We start from the raw sequence: 24,074 nt of genomic DNA, 5'->3' as shown, positions 1-24,074 counted from the left end.
ATCAGAGATACCCTTTCAGAAACCTAGATTTTGCATTTTGATGAGGAAGCCCTGAAACCTCTCCATAGGATACACATAAACACACTTTGTGTAGTTCATCCATGGACCCAGAGATGGCCTTCCCAATGCTGTGAAGTGGTGACAGGTAGCATTATGGCTTTAATCAGCTTTAATGCCTGGCAGTAGTATACTGACACAGGGCTTTTTATCATTTGCAAAGATGAATGAGAAAGAAATGTGTATCATAAATGCCCAGGGGTGCAAAGTCACCTTTGGCCTGACTTGTTTCTACCTAAATTAAAAAGGTTCCAGCTATAGGCATCCATTGGTAGAGACCAAGACTGGCAATACTTTATCATAAATAGGAAGCCTTGGACAGTTTTGCTGTAAATTATCCATTTTTAAAGAAATTTTAATCAGGTTTTTGCTTTGATTTTAAATCAGCTTACCTAAAGCCTCATAACTGCTGAAAAATTGCAGCACTTATTACCTACACTGATTACTTGCATATATTTTAGAATGGTTTGAAAGCAATTTTAGCAATACTTAGTAGTTATTATGGCTATTTTTTAATTTAAAGAAAAACCTGACAATTTTTATCTAATTCAAGATTGAAAATATGGTTCATCTAGAGATAAAAAGCCTTAGTCGTTCAGGCTGAAAGGTTCATACCTTTCAATATTCATCTTTCTACAACTTTCAGTGAATGGATTCTCTAAACTGGTACATGTGTTAGAGCTTATTAGACCAGTAGAGCGCAATAGTGTTCCTCTGGATCTCAAGAGTATCTTTTGGTACCTTAATGTCAGTGTCGACATTTAGAATACATCCATAGAGAAGTAACATATTTTCTAAAGTATTTTAATTTAACTTCTTTAATGTTACCAGCCCAATGATGTTAATGAAATATTTGTGATAATTCGTTTCCAACTTATATAATGATCTCTATGCAAAAACAAAACTTACTGAGGTAAGAAATAAGCGTCTAACTGAAATGGAAGGGATGAAACGCCAAGGCCAGTGAAGACCCAGTCCCTCACACTCAGTAGTATCTATGCAGATACATACTATTTTGGTGACATCCTGCTACTGCAGAGCCAGAGAGACAGAGAGAGAGCCAGAGAGAGAGAGAAGGAGAGAGAGAGATAGATAGAGATAGAGAGAGAGAGAGAGAGAGAGAGAGAGAGCCAGAGAGAAAGCGAGACAGAGCGAGCCAGAGCGAGCCAGAGAGAGCGCGAGTAGGCCAGAGAGGACCCGAGCGGGCTAGAGCTAGAGCGAGAGCGAGAGCCAGAGAGCCAGAGTCAGAGCCAATGGAACTGGCACCAGGTGCGAAGCTAGGCTGAGGAACACAGTAGAGAAGAGGCTGTAGACCCAAACAGTCATAGTTATCAATGCCTGAGAAGACTAGTCTAACCAAACAATTCTCATCTATACACTGGATGTACTTAATAATTTCCCTGTTTGTAAATCACAAATTGTGGTTGACCTTGTACTATACTACAAGGAACATGGCCTGGTGTGTGTGTATTGTTGAGGGGGAGGTGGCAAGAGATAAACTAACCCCATTTTATAATTTTGAACAGAGCCTAGTAAAGAAAAATGGCAATGGGCTATAGGAAGACCACCACCACACTTAATTGCATGGAAAGAATTGCTACTCCAAAGCAGAACAAAGAATAGTATTAGGGTTTATTCAATTAAAAAAACTTAATTAGCTTTTAAAAATGAGGGGAAAAGAAGGAAATCAAGCAGCAAAAAAGCCATTATCATTAACAGGTTGCATTCACTAAGGTGACACAAACAGAGCTTATCAAATACCTTTATGACCAACATAACTTTCTAGCAGATCCTGACCATCATTAACTGTTGGATCTCTGAAGCTGAGACTTGCCACCAAGACCTGTTACTACTGACCCAGTCAATTCTCTCACCCTTTTATTCATAAAATGTTCTCCGACATAAACTTCTCATTCTTTGTTAGTTACATTTTACAAAGGATATTTTACCTGTAATTAGGCTTTGGACAAGATAAAAACCTTTATTTAAAAATACAGTATTCTCTTCCTTTAAAAATGTGTACAGAAAAAGGATTTAGGTAAAATATGATTTTAAAAAACAGGAAACAAAGCCAAATTCTCACAAAAATCAAGAGAAATTGGTGAGACCCAGAATATCAAACCAACCAGAACAGCAAGAGAGGCAGGGCAAATAGATGGAGAACAACCACAGGCACATCAAGTTTTCCCTGAAGCCTCTCCCCACAGCATTTTTGTTCTGCAAGTTAACAACCAGCTCAGAGATGTCCAAGTTGCATGCATTCTAACTTTTACCCACCTCACATCATGGTGAAACCATTTATTTAATAAATACAATATCAGAAAGGGTATACATTAGGAGACCCACTTCCTCAAAGAAGCTGGGAATTCTCTCTTAGGAACAGCATCATATAACCTGGGAAGCGCTGTGGAAATCCAGGCACATTTTCTGTAAGCTGTGACTTCAACTCTAAACTAAATTCTATTCCTTTCTATGTACAATGAGTCCCTGGGATCTTTGGTGGGGAATCAGCAACAGCAACCTCGTAATCCATAGGCCAAACCAAGGGTTGTTTTCCTTTTCTTCCTTTAATGCAGAGGCTCACGCTCTCCTGCTGTTCATCAAAAGTGTGAGAAGTAAATAAGTTATTGATCAGCGGCATTAGGAATATAACAATAGAGAAGAGAAATGGCTTCCAATTATTGTGTCTGGGACCCTTGTGAAGACAAAGCCTTACTAGCTTTAGGATCTTGGCTATAAATGGTAAATTAGTAGTAGCTTTTGAAATCCTTGGGCATTCAAGTTGGCTAATTTTTTCATTTTATAAGAGGAAGGTTGGGACAGCTGATATCTATTTACAGAGGTTCTACAGTAAAAGGTTGGCTGGTGCAGAATGAGTTTTTTTTTTTTTTTTTTTTTAGATACAGAGTCTCACTCTGTCGCCCAGGCTGGAGTGCAGTGGCGCGAGGTCAGCTCACTGCAAGCTCCACCTCCCGGGTTCAAGCGATTCTCCTTCCTCAGCCTCCTGAGTAGCCGGGACTATAGGCACCTGCCACCTCGCCCTGCTAATTTTTTGTATTTTTAGTAGAGATGGGGTTTCACCGTGTTAGCCAGGATGGTTTCGATCTCCTGACCTCATGGTCCACCTGCCTCGGCCTCCCAAAATGTTGGGATTACAGGCGTGAGCCACCACGCCCGGCTGCAAAATGAGTTCTTAAGGGGAAGATTACTCACAGGTAAAGCTTGAAGACCTTGCACTCTTTCCTCCCACCAGGCGTTTTGTGCTTCTTGATCCTGTGTGGGTCCCAGAGACCCCAGTGTCACCATGATGGGTATCTCCCTGGGGTGACTGGGCCTGCTGGACTTCTCTCAGTTCCCTGAAGTGCGAGGGAGAAAAAGCAAAGGCTACTTGATCTCCAGTCAGAGATATGTATGATCAAAACTAATATATAAATGTTTTTCTTCTTGTTTCAGTATTTACAGAAACAAAAAGCCTGAGCTATGTACAGAATAGAAAATTCAGTTACTATGGTTGTCATAAAAAATGGTTGACACACACATGTCATACAACATGGCAGGTTTAGCTCCCCAGGCTCTGCTGATTGGAGTATAAGTGATCTTTAAAATGCTTTAAATTAAGTGAACAGCTCTTCAGGCTACATATGAAAGGTACCAGGGTCAATAAACCACAACTTCTGAGTCAAATCTGGCCCATCACCTGTATTTATAAATAAAGTCTTATTGGAACACAGCCACTCATTTATAGTGTAAAAACAGCCATTGACAACATATAACAGCAGAGCTGAAATCATTCCAGCAGAAAGCATATGGCCCACAAAGCATAAAATATTCACTCTCTAGCCCTTCACAAAACAAGTTTTCCAACACTTGGTCTAGACCAGCGGTCCCCAACCTTTTTGGAACCAGGGACTGATTTCGAGGAAGACAGTTTTTCCATGGGTGGGGAGTCGGGGGAGGAGATGGTTTCAGGATGAAACTGTTCACCTCAGATCATCAGGTATTAGATTCTTGAAGGAGTGCACAACCTAGATCCCTCACATGCACAGTTTACAATAGGGTTTGTACTATAAGAATTTAATGCTACCACTGATCTGATGGGAGGCAGAACTCAGGCGGTAGTGCTCACTCACCCACTGCTCACCTCCTGCCATGCAGCCTGGTTCCTAACAGGCCACAGACTGGTACTGGTCCATGGCCCAGGGGCTGGGGACCGCTGGTCTAGATAATTTCAAGATGCTGTCTGCCCCATCTCTATGATAGGTGCCCATCACTGGTACTGGCTGATGATAGTCACCTGTGTCTCCATAGCTGGCTTCCCAGAATGTATACACCACACCTTAAGAGGTACTTATATTCTTGTGAATAACCTATGTGAGTATAGTACTTTGTACTTTCTTTATTAGCTGGGACAATGGAATTCAAAACTAGAACAGAAAAATATTAAGCGGCTTATTAGGAAGATTTACCTGACTAAAGGCCAAGAGTCTCTACAAGTTATTATTAATACTAAGAAATCAGGTTAGGGATGCTTCAAAGCTAATCTTTCCAAGATGGATGACTGTATATCCAAGAGGAGTTGGACTTCTAAGCTTATTTTAAGCAAGGACAATTTTTCATTTTCTTCTTTTGTATTTTCAACAGCATACAGTATATGTAATAATTACTCAAAAATGCCTTCAGAACACTGCTCATCTCCAACCCCACCCCATCAAATTCCTGTTTTTTTTGTTTCCGTTTTTTCAGGGGAAAGCGTGAACGCAGTCCCCCACTACAACAAATTATGCAGTCGAGTTTTCCACATTTGGGGATATCGCAGGGGTCAGCACATCCGGAGTGCAATCGATGAGCCTCACGCTGGGAAAAACCACCTTCGTGATCATGGTATCTTCCCTGCCAGGTAAGTATTTGAATTCCCATTTATTGAAGGAATGGATTAACAAGTAAATATATGCATGAATACAAGCCCACATGAGTAGGGGAACAGATCGTTTTCTTTGCTCAGAAAAATAATCCTTCCTCCAAATGTGTACCAGGACAGTATGTCTACCTGCCTGCCCCTGAAATTTATGGGTTTCTAAAATAGGTCTTACCCATCTTACCTGTGGTTATCTTATATTAGGTGATCACCAACCAGTTACTAAGATACCTGCTGTCACTTAGAATCCTAAGTTTTCTTTACTGGTATTTCCTTATATTCTCCACTCTTGCTTCCTTTGTTTGCGTTAACTGGAATTTTCTCTCTCAAGCGACCTAATCACAGAGCCTCCCAGCCCGATGCTACAAAGAGCCGCATGCTGCCAGTTTCCTTGTGGGCAGGGACCTATGTATTATAATGGTGAATATATTTATACTTGAATCCACAGGGAAGACACAGTAGACTAGTCATACCATTGTGAGTAGTGCTCAGATTCTTTCTTGACCCCCTATCATCCAAAAATATACCTTTCCAGTGTGGCAGTCTTGAACTTTTCCAAATTCAGCTGCTGTTGGAGCTCTTCTGTTTTTCCCAGGGAAGGCCGGAGAACTGTATTTCTGGCCAGAGCTGCTGCAGAAGGTCTCTGTTCGGCATCAGGTTGGATCATGTTCTGATGATATAGGACCAAGAGGAAAGAAACAGAAGCTTCACTATTGGGAAAAATCTTCCCATTCAAGCCAACTCCAACCCAGCTTCTCCTGGTGGATTTTGTAAGACATTGCTTCTGCTTTGTGCAGAGGAAAGAAATGAAAACTGAGCTCCACCTGGGGCAGGAGGATTGTCCATGTCTGGTAGCACCAGTTGTCCACACCTTTGATTTGTCTTTAATCATATTTTGGAGCTGGCTGGCTAACTAGTCTATTGCCTTAGTTTTAAAGCAGAAAAAACTAAGACTCTCGATAAAAATTATCCAAATTACTGGAATGGACAAGACCAAAACCCAGTTTGCCCAACTCTTACTCCAGTTTACTTTCTACCGCATCATGTTGCTTTTTCACTTAGTATTAATAACCCAACATGACAGTATTCCTGAAGCATTTATTTTAAGGTAGATGATGTAACCTATCATGATTTGAATATAGTAGAAAATACCTACTTATATACAGCAACTGAAACTGTCATATAATGAAGAAAACACTGAACCAAATTCAGACCAAATTCAGAGCCAACTCCACCATTTGTTGTATAAACTTTGCTGAAGTTCCATTTCCCTTACCTGAAATTTGGGATAATTATATTCACTTTCTTGAACTATTTTTAGAATTTAACAAAATTAATACATGTCTTATCTAGTACAGGGCCAGCATTTAGGTACTGAAATATCAACTAAATGCAAAAGTGGTTTACACATGGAAATAGGTGATTAGACTGAACAAAAGGAAGGAGGAAGAGTTTGCCTCCTTTCAGGAAAGCAAAAGAAGTCAGGAAGAAGGACAGATTTGTAAATACATTTGAAGTTTGCAGGTAAACTGTGAAACTAATCTCCCACACCTGCAGTCCAGCTACTCAGGAAGCTGAGGCAGGAGGATTGCTCGAGCCCAGGAGTTCAAGGCTGCAGTAAGCTATGATTGTGCCACTGCACTCCAGTCTAGGCAACAGAATGAGACCCTGTCCCAAAAAATAAAAAATAAAAATAAAAATAAAAAAATCTAATCTCCAAGGAAATAGATATTTCTAAGGCTGTTTTGGGAATCCTAGCCAATCCTGTTCCTTAAGACATGATTTAAAGTCATATATACACTTTTCTTGACATGATTAAGCTTCTTGACAGTATAAGCTTTTTGTTTCTATTTCAACATAGTATCTTCCTTTTCTTGTCCCCACACTACTCAGATGTCATTAAGAACAAGTAAAACATAGATTTTTGAATTGACATTATGCCTTTTTTCTAATAGCTCAAATAATTGGTATTATCAATTATCAATAAAGTAGTCTTATACCTTCTTACATATAATAGAAATTCATTCTTTTAGTACTATCACTGTTATCACTAACAATAGTTAAAACCCTGAAGTAGGAGCTAAAGGACCAGATTTGATTTTGGAGTTAGCCAGTCATTCATTGTGACTACAGGTGTCAAGGAGCTGCTCTGAGCCATGGTTTCCTCAACTGCAGGATAAGATGCCACCTGTCTACCTTATAGCGTTGTTAGAAGGGACAAATGAAAAAATGTTTGTAACAGGATTTTTAAACTAAGCATGAAAAGATTTTACAATATCCTCTGAGTTTCCTTAAGAAATTCTCGATCCACGCCCCCTCCGCTGCCTGCTTTTTTTTTTTTTTTTTTTTTGAGACGGAGTCTCGCTCTGTCGCCCAGGCTGGAGTGCAGTGGCGCAATCTTGGCTCACTGCAAGCTCTGTCTCCTGGGTTCAAGACATTCTCCTGCCTCAGCCACCCAAGTAGCTGGGACTACAGGTGCCTGCCACCATGCCCGGCTAATTTTTTGTATTTTTAGTAGAGACGGGGTTTCACCGTGTTAGCCAGGATGGTCTCATCTTCTGACCTTGTGGTCCACCCTCCTCGGCCTCCCAAAGTGCTGAGATTACAGGTGTGAGCCACCATGCCTGGACCCGCCCCTTATTTTTTCTGGACTTCTAGTCACGTTCCTTTTTCTTTTAGTGACACTACTAGCATCTCCATTTTTCTTTGCCCAACTACTTGCCATCACACTGAAAAAATAGATATTGCATCTTCTGTTCATCTCGTAAGAGCTATCACCTTGAGCAGACTGGAAAAGCTTTCTGAGAGCTCCTGAGGAACGTCCGGAAAGTTACCCTTGCGGATATGGTGCCATGCAGCACCATTGGTGGGCAATGACTCTGCTCCTGCAGCCACTGCAATTGTTAATCCCAAGGCAAATATGTCTGCTTTGGGAAGGTGCCGGTAATCCTTCAAAACAGAAGACAGGAAGGCCAGTTACTATGCCAAGCAGGGTGAGTCTAGATTAAAATACAACTGGTAGGAAAGGTTCATTCGAGTGCATATAAGGTTTAAACAGACACGATGCTCAAAGGTACATTCACCGTAGTTAGTGATTTCTAGAGAAGAGAGAACATAAATCTACCTGATTAACACCGCTGGGCCCTGAGGAGTCCAAGGCAGAAACTTACTGCCATTTTGCTGTCAGGCTCAGAAAGGCTTGCTATATAACTTGGCTGATCACAGGAAGGGAATACTCATTTTTACTTGATTATCACCCAGGAAGAAGTTATATCCTTCCTAGGCCTGACTCAACAGACATTGGAGAAGATGGGCAATGACTAAACATCATTTCAATAACCAAAACTGGTGGTGCTATGAGAAGAATAATGGCATGATAGATTGATTGGACCAATATGGGCTTGAGGAAAAGGCTTCCTTCTTAGTAGGCAATCCATGAGGTTAGGAAGTCTAAGAAATATTGGGAAACAGTAAAGGACATTTAGAAAGAAGAGTCTGAATACTGATTCATCCTTGATTGAGCCAGCTTTCCTCACTTTTTTGGAAGAGTTTCTCTCCTATCTTTGGTCCCCATTCTGAATGGGAAGAGAGGTACTATAATGATAAATATACAGTTTTAATTTTTTGCACTGAGATCCTCCATTTGAGAGTCAAAGGTTCAACGGATTATAAAATACCCTCCATTTCCCTAATCTATACCTCTTGCAAAATCTCATTAGCCAGGAAGCGACTATCTCCTTCTTCCACTTTGGGTTTGTTTATTGATGTTGCGTGGCCCAGGTCACCTAAAAAAAGAAAAAGGAAAAAAGAATAAAATCGAACGAAAGAGCTTTAAAAGCATGTCTTTCTTAAAATGAATAAATTGAGTCATCACTATAAATTTTATAGGATAATGGTAACTGGTAAGGCTATAAGGCAGACTAACCAATTTTATACATCACATTGGCAGAGAGAAACCAATCAGCTTCATTTTCAACTTCTTCTATGACTCCAGAGGATTCACTTTGCATCTTGTGACAAATGAATATATTACCTGAAAAAAAAATGACAGGATAGATGTAAGTAATGATTTCTAAGCTTTTTCCTCTCAAAGATTCTTTTCTGTATTTGACAATTCAGCTTCTCTCCTTTCTTCTTTTGTGTGGACATAGAAAGACTACTAAGGTTTTTTTTTGTGTGTGTGAAATCTCACATCGCTTCTGAACAGCTAGTGATTGATAATACCTATTTAAGTTGAACTGATCTCATATATTCTCCATTCTCTGATGGGACTGGTATCAGAGTACTATTGTCCCCAAAATAAAAAAATAGTAAGAACTTGTCCTTGGGTTTCACATTAATGAGTGACAGTTACTCATTTCTCCTTAATCAGTGCAGAGTTAGAATGAGTATAGCCCTAGTCATAAACACAATCAGAATGTAGCTGATATGCTGTCACTTGCCTTTGTAGTAAATTAAATACCTAATTTTACTTTTTTGGCCTTACTACTATATGGGTAAGAGTCTTTTTTTCTATGTCTGTTGGGCCTAGGGGAGAATAAAACTATTTAACTGATTTTTTTTAAGGAACACAAATGGAAGAAAGGGGTTCTGCCAGCAAACACTGTCCTTGACACTTGATAGACATACAGACGTAGATTTTGATGATAGCATAGAAAGAACAAAATACAGTAGAAGTGGCAGAAGGGAATCACACTGACTAGGTTTGATGTCCAGGTGTACCATGCTAGAGTTGTGGATGTAATTAAGGCCAAGGGAAATCTGTAGAAGGATGTCCTTGAGTTTTGACTCTTCAAAATGATTGCCAGACTTAGTGTTTTCAGATATAGCAGCTTGCAAACTCCCACCTGGGAAAGAACAACAGAGAATAGCCCCACAGTTTGAGTCTTATAGATGAAAGCATAGTAAATACAACTGGCCTCCTATATCTTCAGGGGATTAGTTCCAGGACCTCCTGCAGATATCAAAGCCCCAAATGCCCAAAAGCCTTGTATAAAATGGCATAGTACTCTGATCAATACATTCCTCATGAATGGCTTCAGTCCAACAAATAGATTACTTCGGTGTCAGTGCAAAGCATAATATCTGCCCTATTTATACCACAGACATGTTGGAGAGGAGAATTACAGGGCTTTCAAAGAGGAAAAGAAAATGCCAGTATCTCAGGTATCCAGTATATGGCCCCATTGATTCAAGTATGTACCAGCTAACATTTTTAAAGTTTTACCTAATTATTAACTAGAAGATCAATCAGGCATAGTCATATAGCTACTATTGGTGTCAATGATTAGCTCCATGTCAGTGTCAGGCTAGTAGTTATAGGCCATCAGTAATTTTAATTAATTGAGTCTAAGTCTAATTTCATTAGAAAGAGATCATAAAATATTTAATGACTGCCAACCCAAGGAGAATATAAAAGCTGCATATACACCTAAATCTTATTTGAGCCACAGTATTTGTACATCAACTGTACTCGATTTATTGTTATCAATTAAATAAAAGGCCTGGATTCATATCGCTATCTGATCTTGATTCTAAGGTATTAGAATGCTTCTGAACACTTTTTCTTTTTTTTTTGAGATGGAGTCTCACTCTGTCACCCAGGCTGGAGTACAATGGCATGGTCTCGGTTCGCTGCAACCTCCGCCTCCCGGGTTCAAGCAATTCTCCTGCCTCAGCATCCCCAGTAGCTGGGATTAAAAGTGCATGCCACCACACCTGGCTAATTTTTGTATTTTTAGTAGAGACGGGGTTTCACTATATTTGGCCAGGCTGGTCTCAAACTCCTGACCTCGTGATCCGCCCGACTCGGCCTCCCAAAGTGCTGGGATTACAGGCATGAGCCATTGCGCCCGGCCTCTGAACACTATTAATTAGTGTTCATTGGCAGGTTCTTCAAATTATAGAGACCCAGCTCTAACTGGCAGTTACAAAAACCATAGCTCCACTCATTGAGCTCTGAGATAGTCATGAAATTTGAGGGAAATAATATTTAAATGCATTCTGTGTAAAATTGAATTTAAAGAATTATTTTAGCATGACATGTAAGTTCAGAAGGGAGAAAAATTTAGCTCGTTTCGGAAACACAAGGAGGGCTACAGTAAAGTTTTTTATTTTTTGCAAGTATTCTTAGAATTTATACACTATATATGACTTATTAATTAGAAAGAATAAGTAAGGAAAGAGAGCGTTTTGGAGCTTATTAAAAATGAAGTCACTCGGCTAGATGCAGTGGCTCACACCTGTAATCCCAGCACTTTGGGAGGCCGAGGCAGGTGGATCACCTGAGGTTGGGAGTTCAAGACCAGCATGACCAACACGGGGAAACCCCACCTCTATTAAAAAAAATACAAAAAATTAGCCAGGCATGGTGGCAGGTGTCTGTAATCCCAGCTACTCGGGAGACTGAGGCAGGAGAATTGCTTGAACCCAGGAGGTGGAGGTTGCGGTGAGCCGAGATCGCACCATTGCACTCCAGCCTAGGCAACAAGAGCAAAACTCCATCTCAAAGAAAAAAAAAATGAAGTCACTCCAAGACAAAGTGTGTAGGTGAGGTCATGAGGTGCTACCAACAAGGAGGAGGGCTGCAGCCACCAAAGCTCTGGTTTCTCTACCAGCCTGGATGTTGCTTAAGGGGAGGGAGCACATCTAACTCATCTTCACTTGCCCAAGGTCTAGCATGGAATAAATATTTTCTGAACTGAATGATTATCCTGACAACAGAAGGGAAAGAAAGAATAAGTCAAGGACCCCTTTAAGAGGAAGAGAAGCTCTGTGCTTCCAAGCAAGACTATAATATATAGTACAGACTTTTTAGGTATATCTGCTATCCGTGGAATGAACTATGAGGAGGAGGGAAAGTTTATTTCTGAAGGCTTATAAAGTTCATCTCCCTCTTCGTAGATACTCATCTATATACTACTTACCATTGCAGTATTCATTCTGAATGATCATGTGGTCATCTTCTGCCCATGAGGAATAGTAACGTACCACATGGGGGTGATGCCCAAGCACCGCATGAGCATAAACTTCATGCAAAGCCGAATTCCTATGAGACAGAAAAGCATTGAGGAATAAAAACATCAATCAAGATAATGCACACAAAAATGTTTCTTAAAAATATGAGGCTTTACTAGCAATGGCAGAATATTTATTGAGAGCTCACTGCTTGCTTACTATTTTATCTAATTGAATCTCAATAATCATTTGGTAATATACAGTGGAAACGATGAAGGCTGTTGAAAGTAAGTGGCCCAAAGTCAAACTGGTAATAGTAGACTTAAGAGCAGAACCTTGGTCAGCCTGGTGCCAAAGTCCATTGTTTTTTTTTTTATTTTAACATGGCATATGTAAAGAGGAGCTTTAAGTGGTTATGCCTCAATGGCAGATGTGTGTCAAGTCTTCATTTCATCCTATCACAATCAAAACATTTTAATGGGCTTAATGAGAAGGCCACTGTACACCAGATTGTGGATATTGCAATGGGCCTTTGATTCATCTCTATAAAGGCTAGGCAGTCATTAGAGTGAATGTTAGCCTCAGCCAATATGATATACTCACAGGAATAGCCTTGGGGAGAGATATTCCTTATGGAATAGAAAATCCCAACACAAATTAAGCAAAATAGAGTACTTGATGAATCTCAGTATAAAAATGAAGAACTAGCCAGGTGTGGTGGCACATGCCTGTAGTCCCAGCTACTTGGGAGGGTAAGGCAGGACAATCACTTCAACCTGGGAGGCGGAGGTTGCAGTGAGCCAAGATGGTGCCACTGCATTCCAGCCTGGGCAACAAAGCTAGATTCCATCTCCAAAAAAAAAAAAAAAAAAAAAAAAGGAGGAATTCTAAAACCTGTAATTCTAGATTCTGCATGTTAAGTATATCCTCACAGTTCATAAAAAGCCTTGGCTGATCTGAAAATATGTGTTTTCCTTGTGATTAAGGAAGAACTTTTGAACAGTTCTGGGAATCAAACAAACTTTTATTTTCCCTTGCATGTAGTCTCTGAAACTTTACTATTGAATTCATTGTTAACGTAAAGTAAAGATAAACCAGTGACTTTATAATAACTTTCTATTTGGTAATATTTCTGATAAATGAAACAGACACCAGAGGACAATTCCACAAATCTATTCATTTTTTAAAAAGTCAGAAAGACCAGCAGTAGAAAGTAAAAGCCACAACAAAACAAAACACCACATCATGATTGGCCAGGTGCAGTGGCTCACGCCTGTAATCCCAGCACTTTGGGAGGCCAAGGCAGGCAGATCACAAGGTCAAGAGATCGAGACCATCCTGGCCAACATGGTGAAACCCTGTCTCTACTAAAAATACAAAAATTAGCCAGGTGTAGTGGTGCGCGCCTGTAGTCCCAGCTACTCAGGAGGCTGAAGCAGGAGAATCACTTGAACCCAGGAGGTGGAGATTGCAGTGAGCCAAGATCGCACCACTGCACTCTAGCCTGGTGACAGAAAACAAACAAACAAACAAAAACACATCATGATCTAAAATGATCGTGTTATATTTTAGGAAGTAACATCTCTGAGCTGGAAAACTCAGAAAGGTTATGAATATGAGACAACATATAATGTGGGGTGATTTTAAAACACAAATGATTTTTAATGACATCGGTGCTTTAATTTAAAATAATTTGACAAGAAACAACTCTCCAAATCTAAGTTTATACTTTTAGTGCATTTCAAAGGTACTCACTCATTTGATAATTCTGCAAAAGTTTTCATAGAGCGCTTTATTGCATAAACACATCCATCCAGCCTCTTAATGCACTTGTAGACTGTACCAAATTCGCCAACCCCAATTTTTTCGACCTCCAAGAATTCTTTTTCATAGCGGGAAGCCATGTTGGTTTCTCGTAAAACACATCTCTAAAGTATTTTAATAAAAAGGAAATTAGAGTAATTCTACCATGTTGTAAGCAATAAAATTAAACAGTATTACAGTCCTAAGTTGCTCCAAGTTTTCAAAAAGACTTTAGAGGTGACTGCAATGAATTCTACTTGGGTCAATATTCATGGTAGCAAGAATCTCCCCAATTGCTGACTATCTTCTTTGTTTTCTTTGTAACCTTCTGTACAACCCTATACTGACAATTCTCACTTATTTTTCAATACTCTTTTCTCTATCTGGGCATACTGTTCTTTTCTACGTGTTCCTAAGGGGACACAACTTCTCACAGCCAGAGCTACTTTCCTTAGTTCAAAGAATAGCTGGGACCTGGGGGGAGCAAATTAAAAGAAATGAAAGACCCCCCTTCTTTATGTGTCTCGAAGTCTGAATGCTAATGTTTCCATCTCAAGCTGAATAAGCATACTTGTTTTCTGCTTCTTTTCCCAAAAATACCAACCTGGAGAAATGATTTTGTCAAAATTGTCAAACTTTGACAATTTTGGTTAGTTCAGACTATGTGCTCAGGTCTAGCAACCACTCCTGCTACTGGCCAACTAGCAACATCACTCATTGCCCAGGTAGTTAATAACCCTAGGCCAATCTGAACTCCTTTCAGTTTTCTTATCTGTAGGATGAAGATCATGGCAACTACTCTTCAGGGTTCTTTCAAATATTGCATGAGAATACACAGTATTACATATATTATAAGTAACATATCTTAGGATAGTGTCAAGTACATAGTAAATTATCATTAAACTATTATGACCAAAAATCTCCATAAATTTATATGAATCTAAATCCAAGCTGATTTATCTCCCAAAGTCATCTTTTCTCAGTGCCCCAATCCTGAAGAATTTTTCTCCAACTTTATGAGTTTGAAAAATCTTGGGTTTTACTACTTCCTCATTTTCAACATCTAATTCTAGTCACTTTCATCAGCAAGATCTCTTAATTTTCATTACCCTTAGCCAGTCTTAAACTCTGTTCCCTTCTTGTCTGGATTTGCTATAGCTACCAGCCCTCTCTTCAACTCTTCTAATAGTAAGAGTTATTTTTGCAAAATGATACCATAGAATCAGAGATGCCTAATTGTTTCCCATGAGAAATTCAAACTCTTGATAAGAAAGCCTCAAGACCTTCTACCAACTGCACACTCACTACTTGACTACCCTCCCCCTAGATACCAATGAAGCCAGTATACCATCTGCATCTATCCCTGACCACTCCCCACCCACCATACCCGTCTTACACATGAACTCTGTTCTCCTGCCTTGATAGCATTAAAAGTTATTTACTTCCTTAGCCTAAAATTATCTTAATATACAATCTCTTCCTACCCAAGCCCTATTTCATAGAAGTATTTACTAACCTCTTCTAGATTTTAAATATATACACGCATATGTATATTCACATTGCACATATGTACATACACATATACACAAATACATATATCTCATAGCTTCTAATTTACATATAGATTGTTTTGAAATTTCAAAGGTTTTAACTCCTGTTTGGGCAGATGTTTTTCCTTAAAGGGTCTAACTAAATACAATGCTTTGCACTTATTTAATGTTCAATAAATATTAGAATTTCTATCTGAAATCAAGAGATAAATTATAAAATAAGTGAGGAATAAAATCCAACAGTAAAATAATGGAGGCATAAGTCAGAAACATTTGCATATGAAGGAACGCCTGTGCCAGTGGCCTTCTTTTAATATTAACATATTAATATATTTATTTACGCAAATAAAACTTGCTTCAGAAAACTTAAAAAATTTAAAGGAAAAATAAATATTAAGTTTCCACCATTCAAAAATGTTGAAATAGCAGTGGTTATAGCTCCATTTCATTCTCCCTGTGATTAATGTGCAATAGATAGTTATGGTCATTCAGCGTATAAAATTTTGAGTCTTTTGCACACTAAACATTAAACATACGCATGTTTTCAAGGTGCTATAAACAGCTTAATGGCAATTTAATATTTCACGGACTTAAAACTGTAATTAGCTTAGCTGTTTTTCTATTATCAGGCATTTGGTATCCCCCCTTTTTTGCTGTTACAATAAACATCTCTAAGGATAATGGTTACAGTATTATTTTCTTAGGTTAGATTATCAAATGAGGGATGGATCAAAGATTGTGAACATTATAAAATCAAATATTGATACATTTAAGAGCTAAAATTTTACATATAAATCTCTGGCTCTATGCCACTTTTTTCCATTATCTTTTTCTATTTTGAGACCAAAAATATCTTAATTTTCCCTTCACTTCTCTACCCCATGAGTGTGGAGTTTTTCTCCAGATTAAAGATAGTAGCAGAAATATTTAATTTTAAAATACTCTAAAGTAATAATTCAGCATATACATATCAGACACTGCCTGGCAAAGTTACAACTAGCTGAGAACACAGACCCTGACTAGGGTCCAGATAAATTCAGCTGCAAAGCACATTTACAAAGCTAGTGTGTGAGATGGGGTGAGATGGGGAGGGGAGGAGAGAAGGAGAGTAGGAGAAAGGAGGGGAGGAGGGGAGATGGGGAAGAGAGGGCAGAAGAAGAAGGGCAGAAGGAGAGGGTAGAAGAAGGGGAGGGAGGGTGCAGGGTGAAGGAGAGGAGGGGAGGGTGAGGAAGGAGAAAAGGGAGGGTAGGGAAGAAGGGAGGAGGGAGGAGAGAGAGGGGGAAGGGGAGGGGAAGAAGAGAAAGAATAGGATAAACTGCCTATATTATGGCAGCTGGGAGAAAGAACTACGCTTACCTTGGCAGGCAGCCCTCCCTTGCCTTCCTCTGGACCAGCTTCCTCACTTAAAAAAGAAAAAAAAAAGTTTATCAATATATAATTAATATTTATTGAGGCTGAACTATGCTATGTTCTAGGAATGTAAGAGTAAGTAAGACAATTCATTTCTCTTCGGTTTATATGTGGAGGCAGGGATAACCAGGAAATTTCAATACAAGAACCTAGAACTGGATAAGATAACAAGGATACCATGGACAGCACTCAATTATTTCAAGAGTGAAAAGCTTTCCCAGAAGAGAGAATATATAAGCCAAGATTCTGGGAATGAGTAGGAACTAGCTAAGGGAAAACAGTGAGGTTTTCAGCAGGTAAAACACCACGTGCTGGAGCAAGAGAGCACAGAACATATGTGCAACTGTTAAATGGGTATCATTATCCCCAAACTAGGAAACCAAGACAGAGAGAGGTTAAATAACTCTAGATCAAACAATTAGCAAGTGGCAGAACTGCGATTTGGAGCCAGGTCTGACACCAAAGCATTTGCTCCTCACTGCCACACCACACTCTCCTTCCAACACCCACCCCTCCCCCAGAATCTGGCTTTGTAATCGGTTCACAGGTAGACTGCAAGTAGGGCAGAATCTGCTCTAACCCGGGATGAGATATTTTCAGTTACTCTTCGATAAGCTAAGTGACCAGCAGACATCCTCTTTGCCATGCATACTTGTATTCTGGATCCTTAAGCAAGATTTCAACTAGCTATAGATTTTTCTTTTGGAGAAACACAAGGTAGAAATGGCAAATGGAAGGCACTACATTCATGGAAATAAATCAATGCTTGGTATTTGTGATTTAGTACCACATTGTAATACTTTATGAAGTGTTTATAAATTATAAAAATAAGGAAAAATACTCTCTTAGAAGCACCAAATGACGCTACAAAAGTGTCAGGATTTCAAATTAGCTGTCTTTGTTGCTGGCTTCGGTGAGAGTATAATGATTTACAGAGACTCCTAAAGAACTAAAACCAATCGAATTCTTGGTAGCCAAAGTAGGTGGGTGGACTTGTGCTGAAGTCCTGTTTATTTAAGTAAGAAGGAGATAGTGTTGAGAGAACCTATTCTGGTCAAAGACTGATTAACACATACTCATTGACTCCAAAGAAACAACTTGACATAGCACATTAAATGCTCTGCAAAGTTTACATTGTTAGCTGTCCATTTATTTTGCTGAGTACATATGAACATAAATGACTACCCCACTTTGGAAGCGATTCCATTCTATAAAAAAGCCTTGGAGAGACATAGTAATGTTCCTGAGTAATATGCACAATTCTTATTTGGATGATTTCTGTCATTCAGGGCCCTTTATGGAATAGTGCAGTTTGGCTTTCTATTCTTTAGCAGCTCTGAAAGCAATGCTTTTTTGCTTCAGCCAATCTTCCATCACCCGCAAAGAAGTTCAAATCCTTGCTCTATAGCTTTCATCACTAGTCACACAAGACTCAAAGCAGCAACGTACTCTTTGAAGTTTGAGCTACACGTTCCCCAACTGCCAGCCTCATATTAACCAGAGGGGACCCCTTGAATGCAATTCCATAGCCCACTCAACTTCCTAATAGAAGCCAGAGATCTATTGCTTATTCTGTCTTATCCTTTTATAGAGAAAGCATCTACAGTACATATCAGAATGGAAAGATGTTGGAATCTCTGTGATAAAGCAGGTAAAACCAGCATTGATATCTAGGGAGGGGAGAATATGTAAGCATATACATTTCATTCAAATAGAGTTCTCGTTCCTAATCTTACTTTAACACTCACTTCTTACTGCTTGACTGTAGTAGGGTCAGTTCTCAAAAGTCATAAGTAATAGAGCACTTACAGATCTCCTCGCATTTTCCTCTTGCCACCAGATTGAAGAAATAATTTTTTATAGGACTCTGGAGTGAAGGGATTAATATTGACCAGAGCCAATGAGGTCATCTCATCCTTGAGGGGAGCAGGTGTGAGCTTCAAATGCTTAGGGCCTCTGGAAGGAAGCTTCCCTGTTGGAGAAATCACCAACCGGCTCAGCATGGTCTGAATGAGGATGACAAAAGGCAAGTCATAATAGCATTAGTAAAGACATTCCTTATCAGTTAGCTAGTTAATATTTGAATCTAAGAATGCTTTTGCTGAAGGGGCCTTAGAGATTATCTGGTTCCATGTGAACTGGTTGCATTGTAACTGCTCCTCTTATGAAAACTATAGAATCCCAGTCTCTACCTCTAGATATTCTGATTCATGAAGTCAACATAGGAATCTGTACTTTAGCCAAGCTCCAACCCCTTCCCCTGGGCAATTCTGTTAGCTAGCTATGAAAACCAGTTGTAGTCCTATCTCCAGTTTTTAAAGACATGGACATTAAGTTTAGACAAATAAAAATGACTCTACATTCTCAGAGCTTATGCTTTAACTTCCCCTCAATTATTCATCCAAATATTTGTTTGGTGCCTACTATGTAGCAGATGCTGGGTTAGACGCCAAGTGGTACAGAAGTGAATTCTAAATCTTAAGGAATATATAGTTCATTATTCAGCAGTTTATCAGTGTTTCAGAAATAATCACCTTGTAAGGAAAAGATTTCATAGACTATTTAAACATGAAAAAAGTTTTTAATTTCACTTAAAATAAAGCACTAACTGAGAAGTGCTTCATGAAGTGCGGTAATGAGATTGAAAATTAGTACTCTAAGCCCTTAAGATTCAGATCTTTGCAGTGGCTACAACCAGCTACCAACAAATAGGTAAATATGCAGGACTTACCATTCCAAGTGGCATACAAGAAGAGAACATCAGCCTAAACCTAACCAGAATGAAACCAAAGGGCAAAGGGAAAAGCCAAAGAATTCCAAGGCAGAATGCTGACCTGATGTCAGGGGCCAGAGGAGTAGCTGTGTTATGGATCTTCAGGAGTATGGCAGCACACACAGGGGCCACAGTATAAGCATTGCACTGTGAGGCTCTTTCTAAAAGACTTCTACAGTTCTGATCATCTCTGCCCATGATATTTTAGTGTAGAAGCAGAAGCCAAATGGCATGATTCATTAAAGAATGTGAGTCTACCAAAAATGAATATTGGATCTATTGTAAATACTAAATAAATGATTGGATAAGCAGGAATGAAGGAAGCTATAGAATTTACACAGTAACCTAGCCTTTTTTTTAAGTGAAGAAAAATGACATCATTGCCAGAGTCAAGTGTTTCTCCTATCTTGGAGTTCATAGGGCTGCTTGAAGAATCCAGGAGGCAGACAAGCCCTCGCCGACAGACTCACAGCTTTCCTGCGTGTTTATCATGAAGACTGAGGATTGGTTCAAAATAAGTGAAACTATAATGATATTTCTCAGTTATCAATGTGATTTGCAAAATGAACCTAGCATTTTGTAGTAAGTCATTCTGAGAATTCGTTTTTTGTAATGCTGATTATCATATGGAAAGTAAAACACATCTATTACATATGAAACAGTGGGTAGCCACACCTGGAATGCAGCACATAGTTCTAGTTGTCACATCTCAAAGAAAGTATAAGGGGCCTAGAAAATATTCAGATAAAAATTATTCATATCAGGGAAGATAATATTAGAATTTCTAGTCAGGAAATATGAGGGCCAAGAGAATTTGTGAGCGCCACTTATGATGTAGGGAAGAATATTATGTTAATATAGTCGTTATTGCTGGAATAATAGAATTATGAGTAATCCTTTCAAAATCTCAAATAACATAGTTTGAGATAAGACATATGAAAAGAACTTCTGCTTGGAAGCAGAGGAATTTGAAAATTTATTGAAAGATGACACAGGTTGAGAGTATAAATGTGTTCCAGAGAGGGCAAATAATTCCATAAGGAATAGCTCTAGCACAGATGATTGAGGGAGATAAGGGAAATTTGGGGGATAGCTACCTGACTTATGAAGATGGTGAGAAGGGAAGGCAACCTCTCACAAAAACACAAACATAGTATCTTGGGACAGAGAAGGATTTTAAAAGCCTAGTCAACATGATTAGTCCCTTGATGCTTGAATCCTGATATTATTGGGATGTTTGGATGTTTTAAAGGCCCAGTCAATATGATGAGTCCCCTGATGCTTGAATCCTGGTATCATTTGGATATCATGTTGAAATATAATCCCCAGTGCTGGAGGTAGGGCCTGGTGGGTGGCATTTGGATTATAGAGGTAGATTCCTTGGTGCCATCCTCATGGTAATGAACCAGTTCTCACTTTGTTAGTTCACACCAGATCTGGTTGTTTAAAATGAGCCTGACACTTCCTTCCTGTCTTGCTTCCACTGTCTCACTTTTTCTCTCACCATGTAACAAGCTGCCTTGTTTCTGTCCACCTTCTGCCATGACTGTCAACTTCCTGAGGCCCTCACCAGAAGCAGATACAGGCAATATGCTTACTGTACAGCCTGCAGAACTGTAAGCCAAATAAACCTCTTTTCTTTATAATTTACCCAGTCTCAGGTATTCCTTTGTAGCAAGGCGAACAGACTAACAAATCCCTTCTGCAGTATTCCTACCAAGTGGTCATCAATGAGTGTTCTATGCTTTTAGCCACGGGGAGCTTACACCTCCTAAGCATGCTCTTCTATCTCTAGATGATTCTGTCAGGAAGTCCTTACAGTGAACTGAATTTCACATGATTTTTGGTTCCATCCCTTGGACAAGACTGACTAAGCCAATCCTCCTTTCCCATGCAGCTTTGTCTTCTGCATAACAATGATCAGCCGTCAAGCCTCTTTCCTCTAACTATGTTTTCATAAAGTATGTACTTTCCCAGTTGCATTTCAGTTTTGCTCCCAAGCTCTATTCTCTGCCTCTCCCTTAAATGCATTATCCAAGATTTCTAACTGGGCCACTTCTCTCCTTACTCTGGCACTCAGGCTATGTGATCTTATCTCCACCCATGGCCTCAACTACTTCCTAAATGCTGTAGATATCCAAATACGGATTTCCAATTTTCATTGTTTTCTTGTGCCCCATACCCAGTTATCCAACTTTTTATACCACATCTCTGCTTTTCTCCAAACCCATATATCCCTTAGCGTCATCTGTCTTGATTCTGTCTACTGAACCAAGCAAGAAACGTCAGTCATCAGGTTGTTTTCATTTTCCCTCAACCTCTCCATCAAGTCATCTCTTAATTTTTCACTGTCCTAGTCCAGGCTCTTCTTTGTTCAACAGGGCTATTCTGAATACTGCTCTACCTCCAGGCTCTCTCATGCTCCATCCCACCATACATACAAAGGTCATGATTTTTCCAAAAAAATCCCTCTACTCAAAACCATGGTAATGGCTCTCTCAACACTCTCAGGATTAAAATCTTGATCTAGCTTCTCCCCACCTACACTGGCCTCATCTCTTGCACTCTCTCACATACAGGCCCCTGTCACACTGAATAACATGCTGTTTTCCAAGTGTAGCAGCTCCTTCCCCTCCATAACTTGGTGGATGCTTTTCCCTTTGCCTAGAATTCCTATTCCCCTCTTTGCCTGGCTAACTCCAAATATCCTATAAGACATCTCTCAAACATTACTTTCTTTGGAAAGTCTTCCCTGATAGAGATTTAATTCCTAATTCCTTCTCATCATGCTCAACCATTCCTCTAGTACACATGTTTTGAACTTTATTGTTTCATTTGTTTAATCTTTATTCATTTTGTGGGCTCTTTTTGAAGGCAGTGAATGGGTTTTGCCAGCAGAGGGTCTGCTAACACATCAAGGTGTTCAGTTAAGCTGTGAATGATCAAATGAATGTCATGTTTTCTTCTCTGTGTACTCTTACTCAAAGCCACATTCTCTCAGCCCATTCTCCCCCATATATCAAAACTGGACCAACTTTCATTGCCCTTCCTATACCTTTCTTTCTTTCCTGATCACCACACTGAGAATCTGTCCAGCGGGTTCTGACCACACTTATCACATAGTGCCTTTTGGCATAACTGCTCTCTCTCTGCTAGACTGTAAGCTCTTTGAGGGCAGAGACCGTATTATATGCTCCTTACCTACAGGGAATTCTCAAAGAATAAATGGGTGATTAATTGGCTGGTGCTGTGACCATTGAAAACCCCAGAGATAGACATCGGAGCATATTAGTTTTTCTACAATTCAAACAAGCAGCTTAGAATTTCCTGGTATACATGGTACCCACCCCCAGCAGGTACTAAAGAGACCCGCTGATAGCAACTGTGTCGCAGTCAGGATCACAGATGTTATTATGATGATCTTAAGTGCCTCAAGCTGAACCAGCAGGAAGCCGAGCTAATACCAATCCTAGGACTCACACACCATGGCACCAGAGTTGATTAGAGGCAACCCTGCCCCAACTATGGCTTTAATAACATGAACGATGCAACAGGACACCAATCACAACAAGAATAAAGGAATATGCTACTAGGGACTCTTGCTTATTTGCCATCCTCAGCTTATGAAGAAGTATCAACAAGTTTCCTCTTTGCTGACATATACTAGAAGAACCTGGAGGTTCTTCTATTAGACCAAGGAGGGGAGAGGAGTTGTTTCTGGGAGGAGCAGCAGCAAAGAGATATGACTATGTTCAAACAGTGAGTGTGGACGTTCTTATATTAGAAAGTATTAGTAAATAATCACACAAAAATAGAGCCAGTTGGCGTAATGGAAAGAACAATAGACTAGGCCAAAAAGATCAGGTTTCTAGTCCTGTCTGTAACATTGGCTGAGCTATGAGACAGTTTCTGTCTTGGGCCCTTCATTTTCTCATATGTAAACTGCACAGCTGGAGCTCTAAATCTCAATATTCCTTCCAGTTCCAATATTCTTTAACCAGGAACTTTTTTCTACCCAAGATTTGTTTGTGGCCAATAGCCAACAGTTACTGGCACCAGTGGTTTTGAGAAGACAACTGGCAAACCATTTAATTCTGTCCATTTTCTGGTAATTTTAATTTCTTCATTTTCATCAATAAATGTGTAATTGAGGATATACACAGCCTGGAGGTGACTGTCATACACACATGAATCCACTCTATCAGCTAAACTACAGGAAAGCAGAGCTTGGCGACCTGCGTCTCTTTTTCCCCCACCCCTTACTTACTTTGGGAGTAGAGGGGCTGTCACTGGGCAGCAGCTTGCTCCTGCTGTCTGGTTGGGCTGGTGTCTCAGGACATTTGAGAGGGTGTGACACTGGAGTCCTCAAAATCTGATCTGGACTTTCTTTGTCTTTTTCCGAAGATGTGTCGAGCTCATGCACGTTGCTAAGGGGAGTCCAAGGTGGTGTACCCTTTGCCTCTGAATCCTGCACTTCACCCTTCTCTGGGGTTTGGCTCGAAGCCTCCCTGCTTTCTTCTACTTTCTTCTGCCCTTCAATCTCAGTCTCCTCACAATAGGAAAAGTTTAATTTCTGCCTTAGTTCTTTGTCAATATCTTTGTCATCCAT

General features: G+C 39.7%; 1 protein-coding gene, 1 long non-coding RNA gene and 1 other non-coding gene across 6 annotated transcripts in view; 1 reads left to right on the top strand and 2 right to left on the bottom strand.

The window, feature by feature from the left end:
• Positions 1 to 19,175, top strand: part of LOC115935282 (uncharacterized) — a 24,314-nt gene extending 5,139 nt beyond the window's left edge. Inside the window, exons 2-6 of one of the 4 annotated variants that reach the window (XR_004070943.3) lie at positions 4,801 to 4,954; positions 8,922 to 9,030; positions 10,078 to 10,167; positions 18,284 to 18,343; positions 18,556 to 19,175. This is a non-coding gene — a long non-coding RNA (uncharacterized lncRNA). Of the gene's footprint in view, positions 1 to 4,800; positions 4,955 to 8,921; positions 9,031 to 10,077; positions 10,168 to 18,283; positions 18,344 to 18,532 lie in introns of all 4 variants that reach the window. The other 3 variants (XR_004070942.3, XR_010134779.1, XR_010134778.1) reach the window with 3 other exon arrangements.
• WEE2 (WEE2 oocyte meiosis inhibiting kinase) lies at positions 1,672 to 24,074 on the bottom strand. Its single transcript, XM_031012853.3, has 12 exons — positions 23,733 to 24,074; positions 18,502 to 18,698; positions 16,639 to 16,684; positions 13,685 to 13,857; positions 11,899 to 12,020; positions 9,673 to 9,819; positions 8,898 to 9,005; positions 8,672 to 8,757; positions 7,751 to 7,921; positions 5,500 to 5,642; positions 3,271 to 3,413; positions 1,672 to 2,650 (listed from the first exon to the last, which is right to left on the bottom strand). The coding sequence occupies exons 1-12, from the start codon at positions 24,072 to 24,074 to the stop codon at positions 2,625 to 2,627; spliced, it is 1,704 nt and encodes a 567-aa protein (XP_030868713.2). The 3' UTR covers positions 1,672 to 2,624.
• On the bottom strand, positions 4,798 to 4,962 carry LOC115935512 (U1 spliceosomal RNA). Its single transcript, XR_004071132.1, has one exon. It is a non-coding gene; the product is annotated as a U1 spliceosomal RNA (small nuclear RNA).

Source organism: Gorilla gorilla, chromosome 6, assembly GCF_029281585.2.
Source record: "Gorilla gorilla gorilla isolate KB3781 chromosome 6, NHGRI_mGorGor1-v2.1_pri, whole genome shotgun sequence".
NCBI classification, from domain to species: Eukaryota; Metazoa; Chordata; class Mammalia; order Primates; family Hominidae; genus Gorilla; species Gorilla gorilla.
Note: the sequence above shows the minus strand (reverse complement) of the source record. Positions and strands in the feature narration are given on the sequence as shown.

Excerpts from the sequence above, each read along its gene's own strand:
- WEE2 (XM_031012853.3), bottom strand. The coding sequence starts at position 24,074 with ATGGATGACAAAGATATTGACAAAGAACTAAGGCAGAAATTAAACTTT. Across the intron at positions 16,685-18,501 it reads AGGAAAATGCGAGGAGATCT|TGAGGAAGCTGGTCCAGAGG; the intron begins GTAAGTGCTCTA and ends TTCTTTTTTAAG. Across the intron at positions 2,651-3,270 it reads AAGGTCTTCAAGCTTTACCT|CAGGAGAGCGTGAGCCTCTG; the intron begins GTGAGTAATCTT and ends TTTGATGAACAG.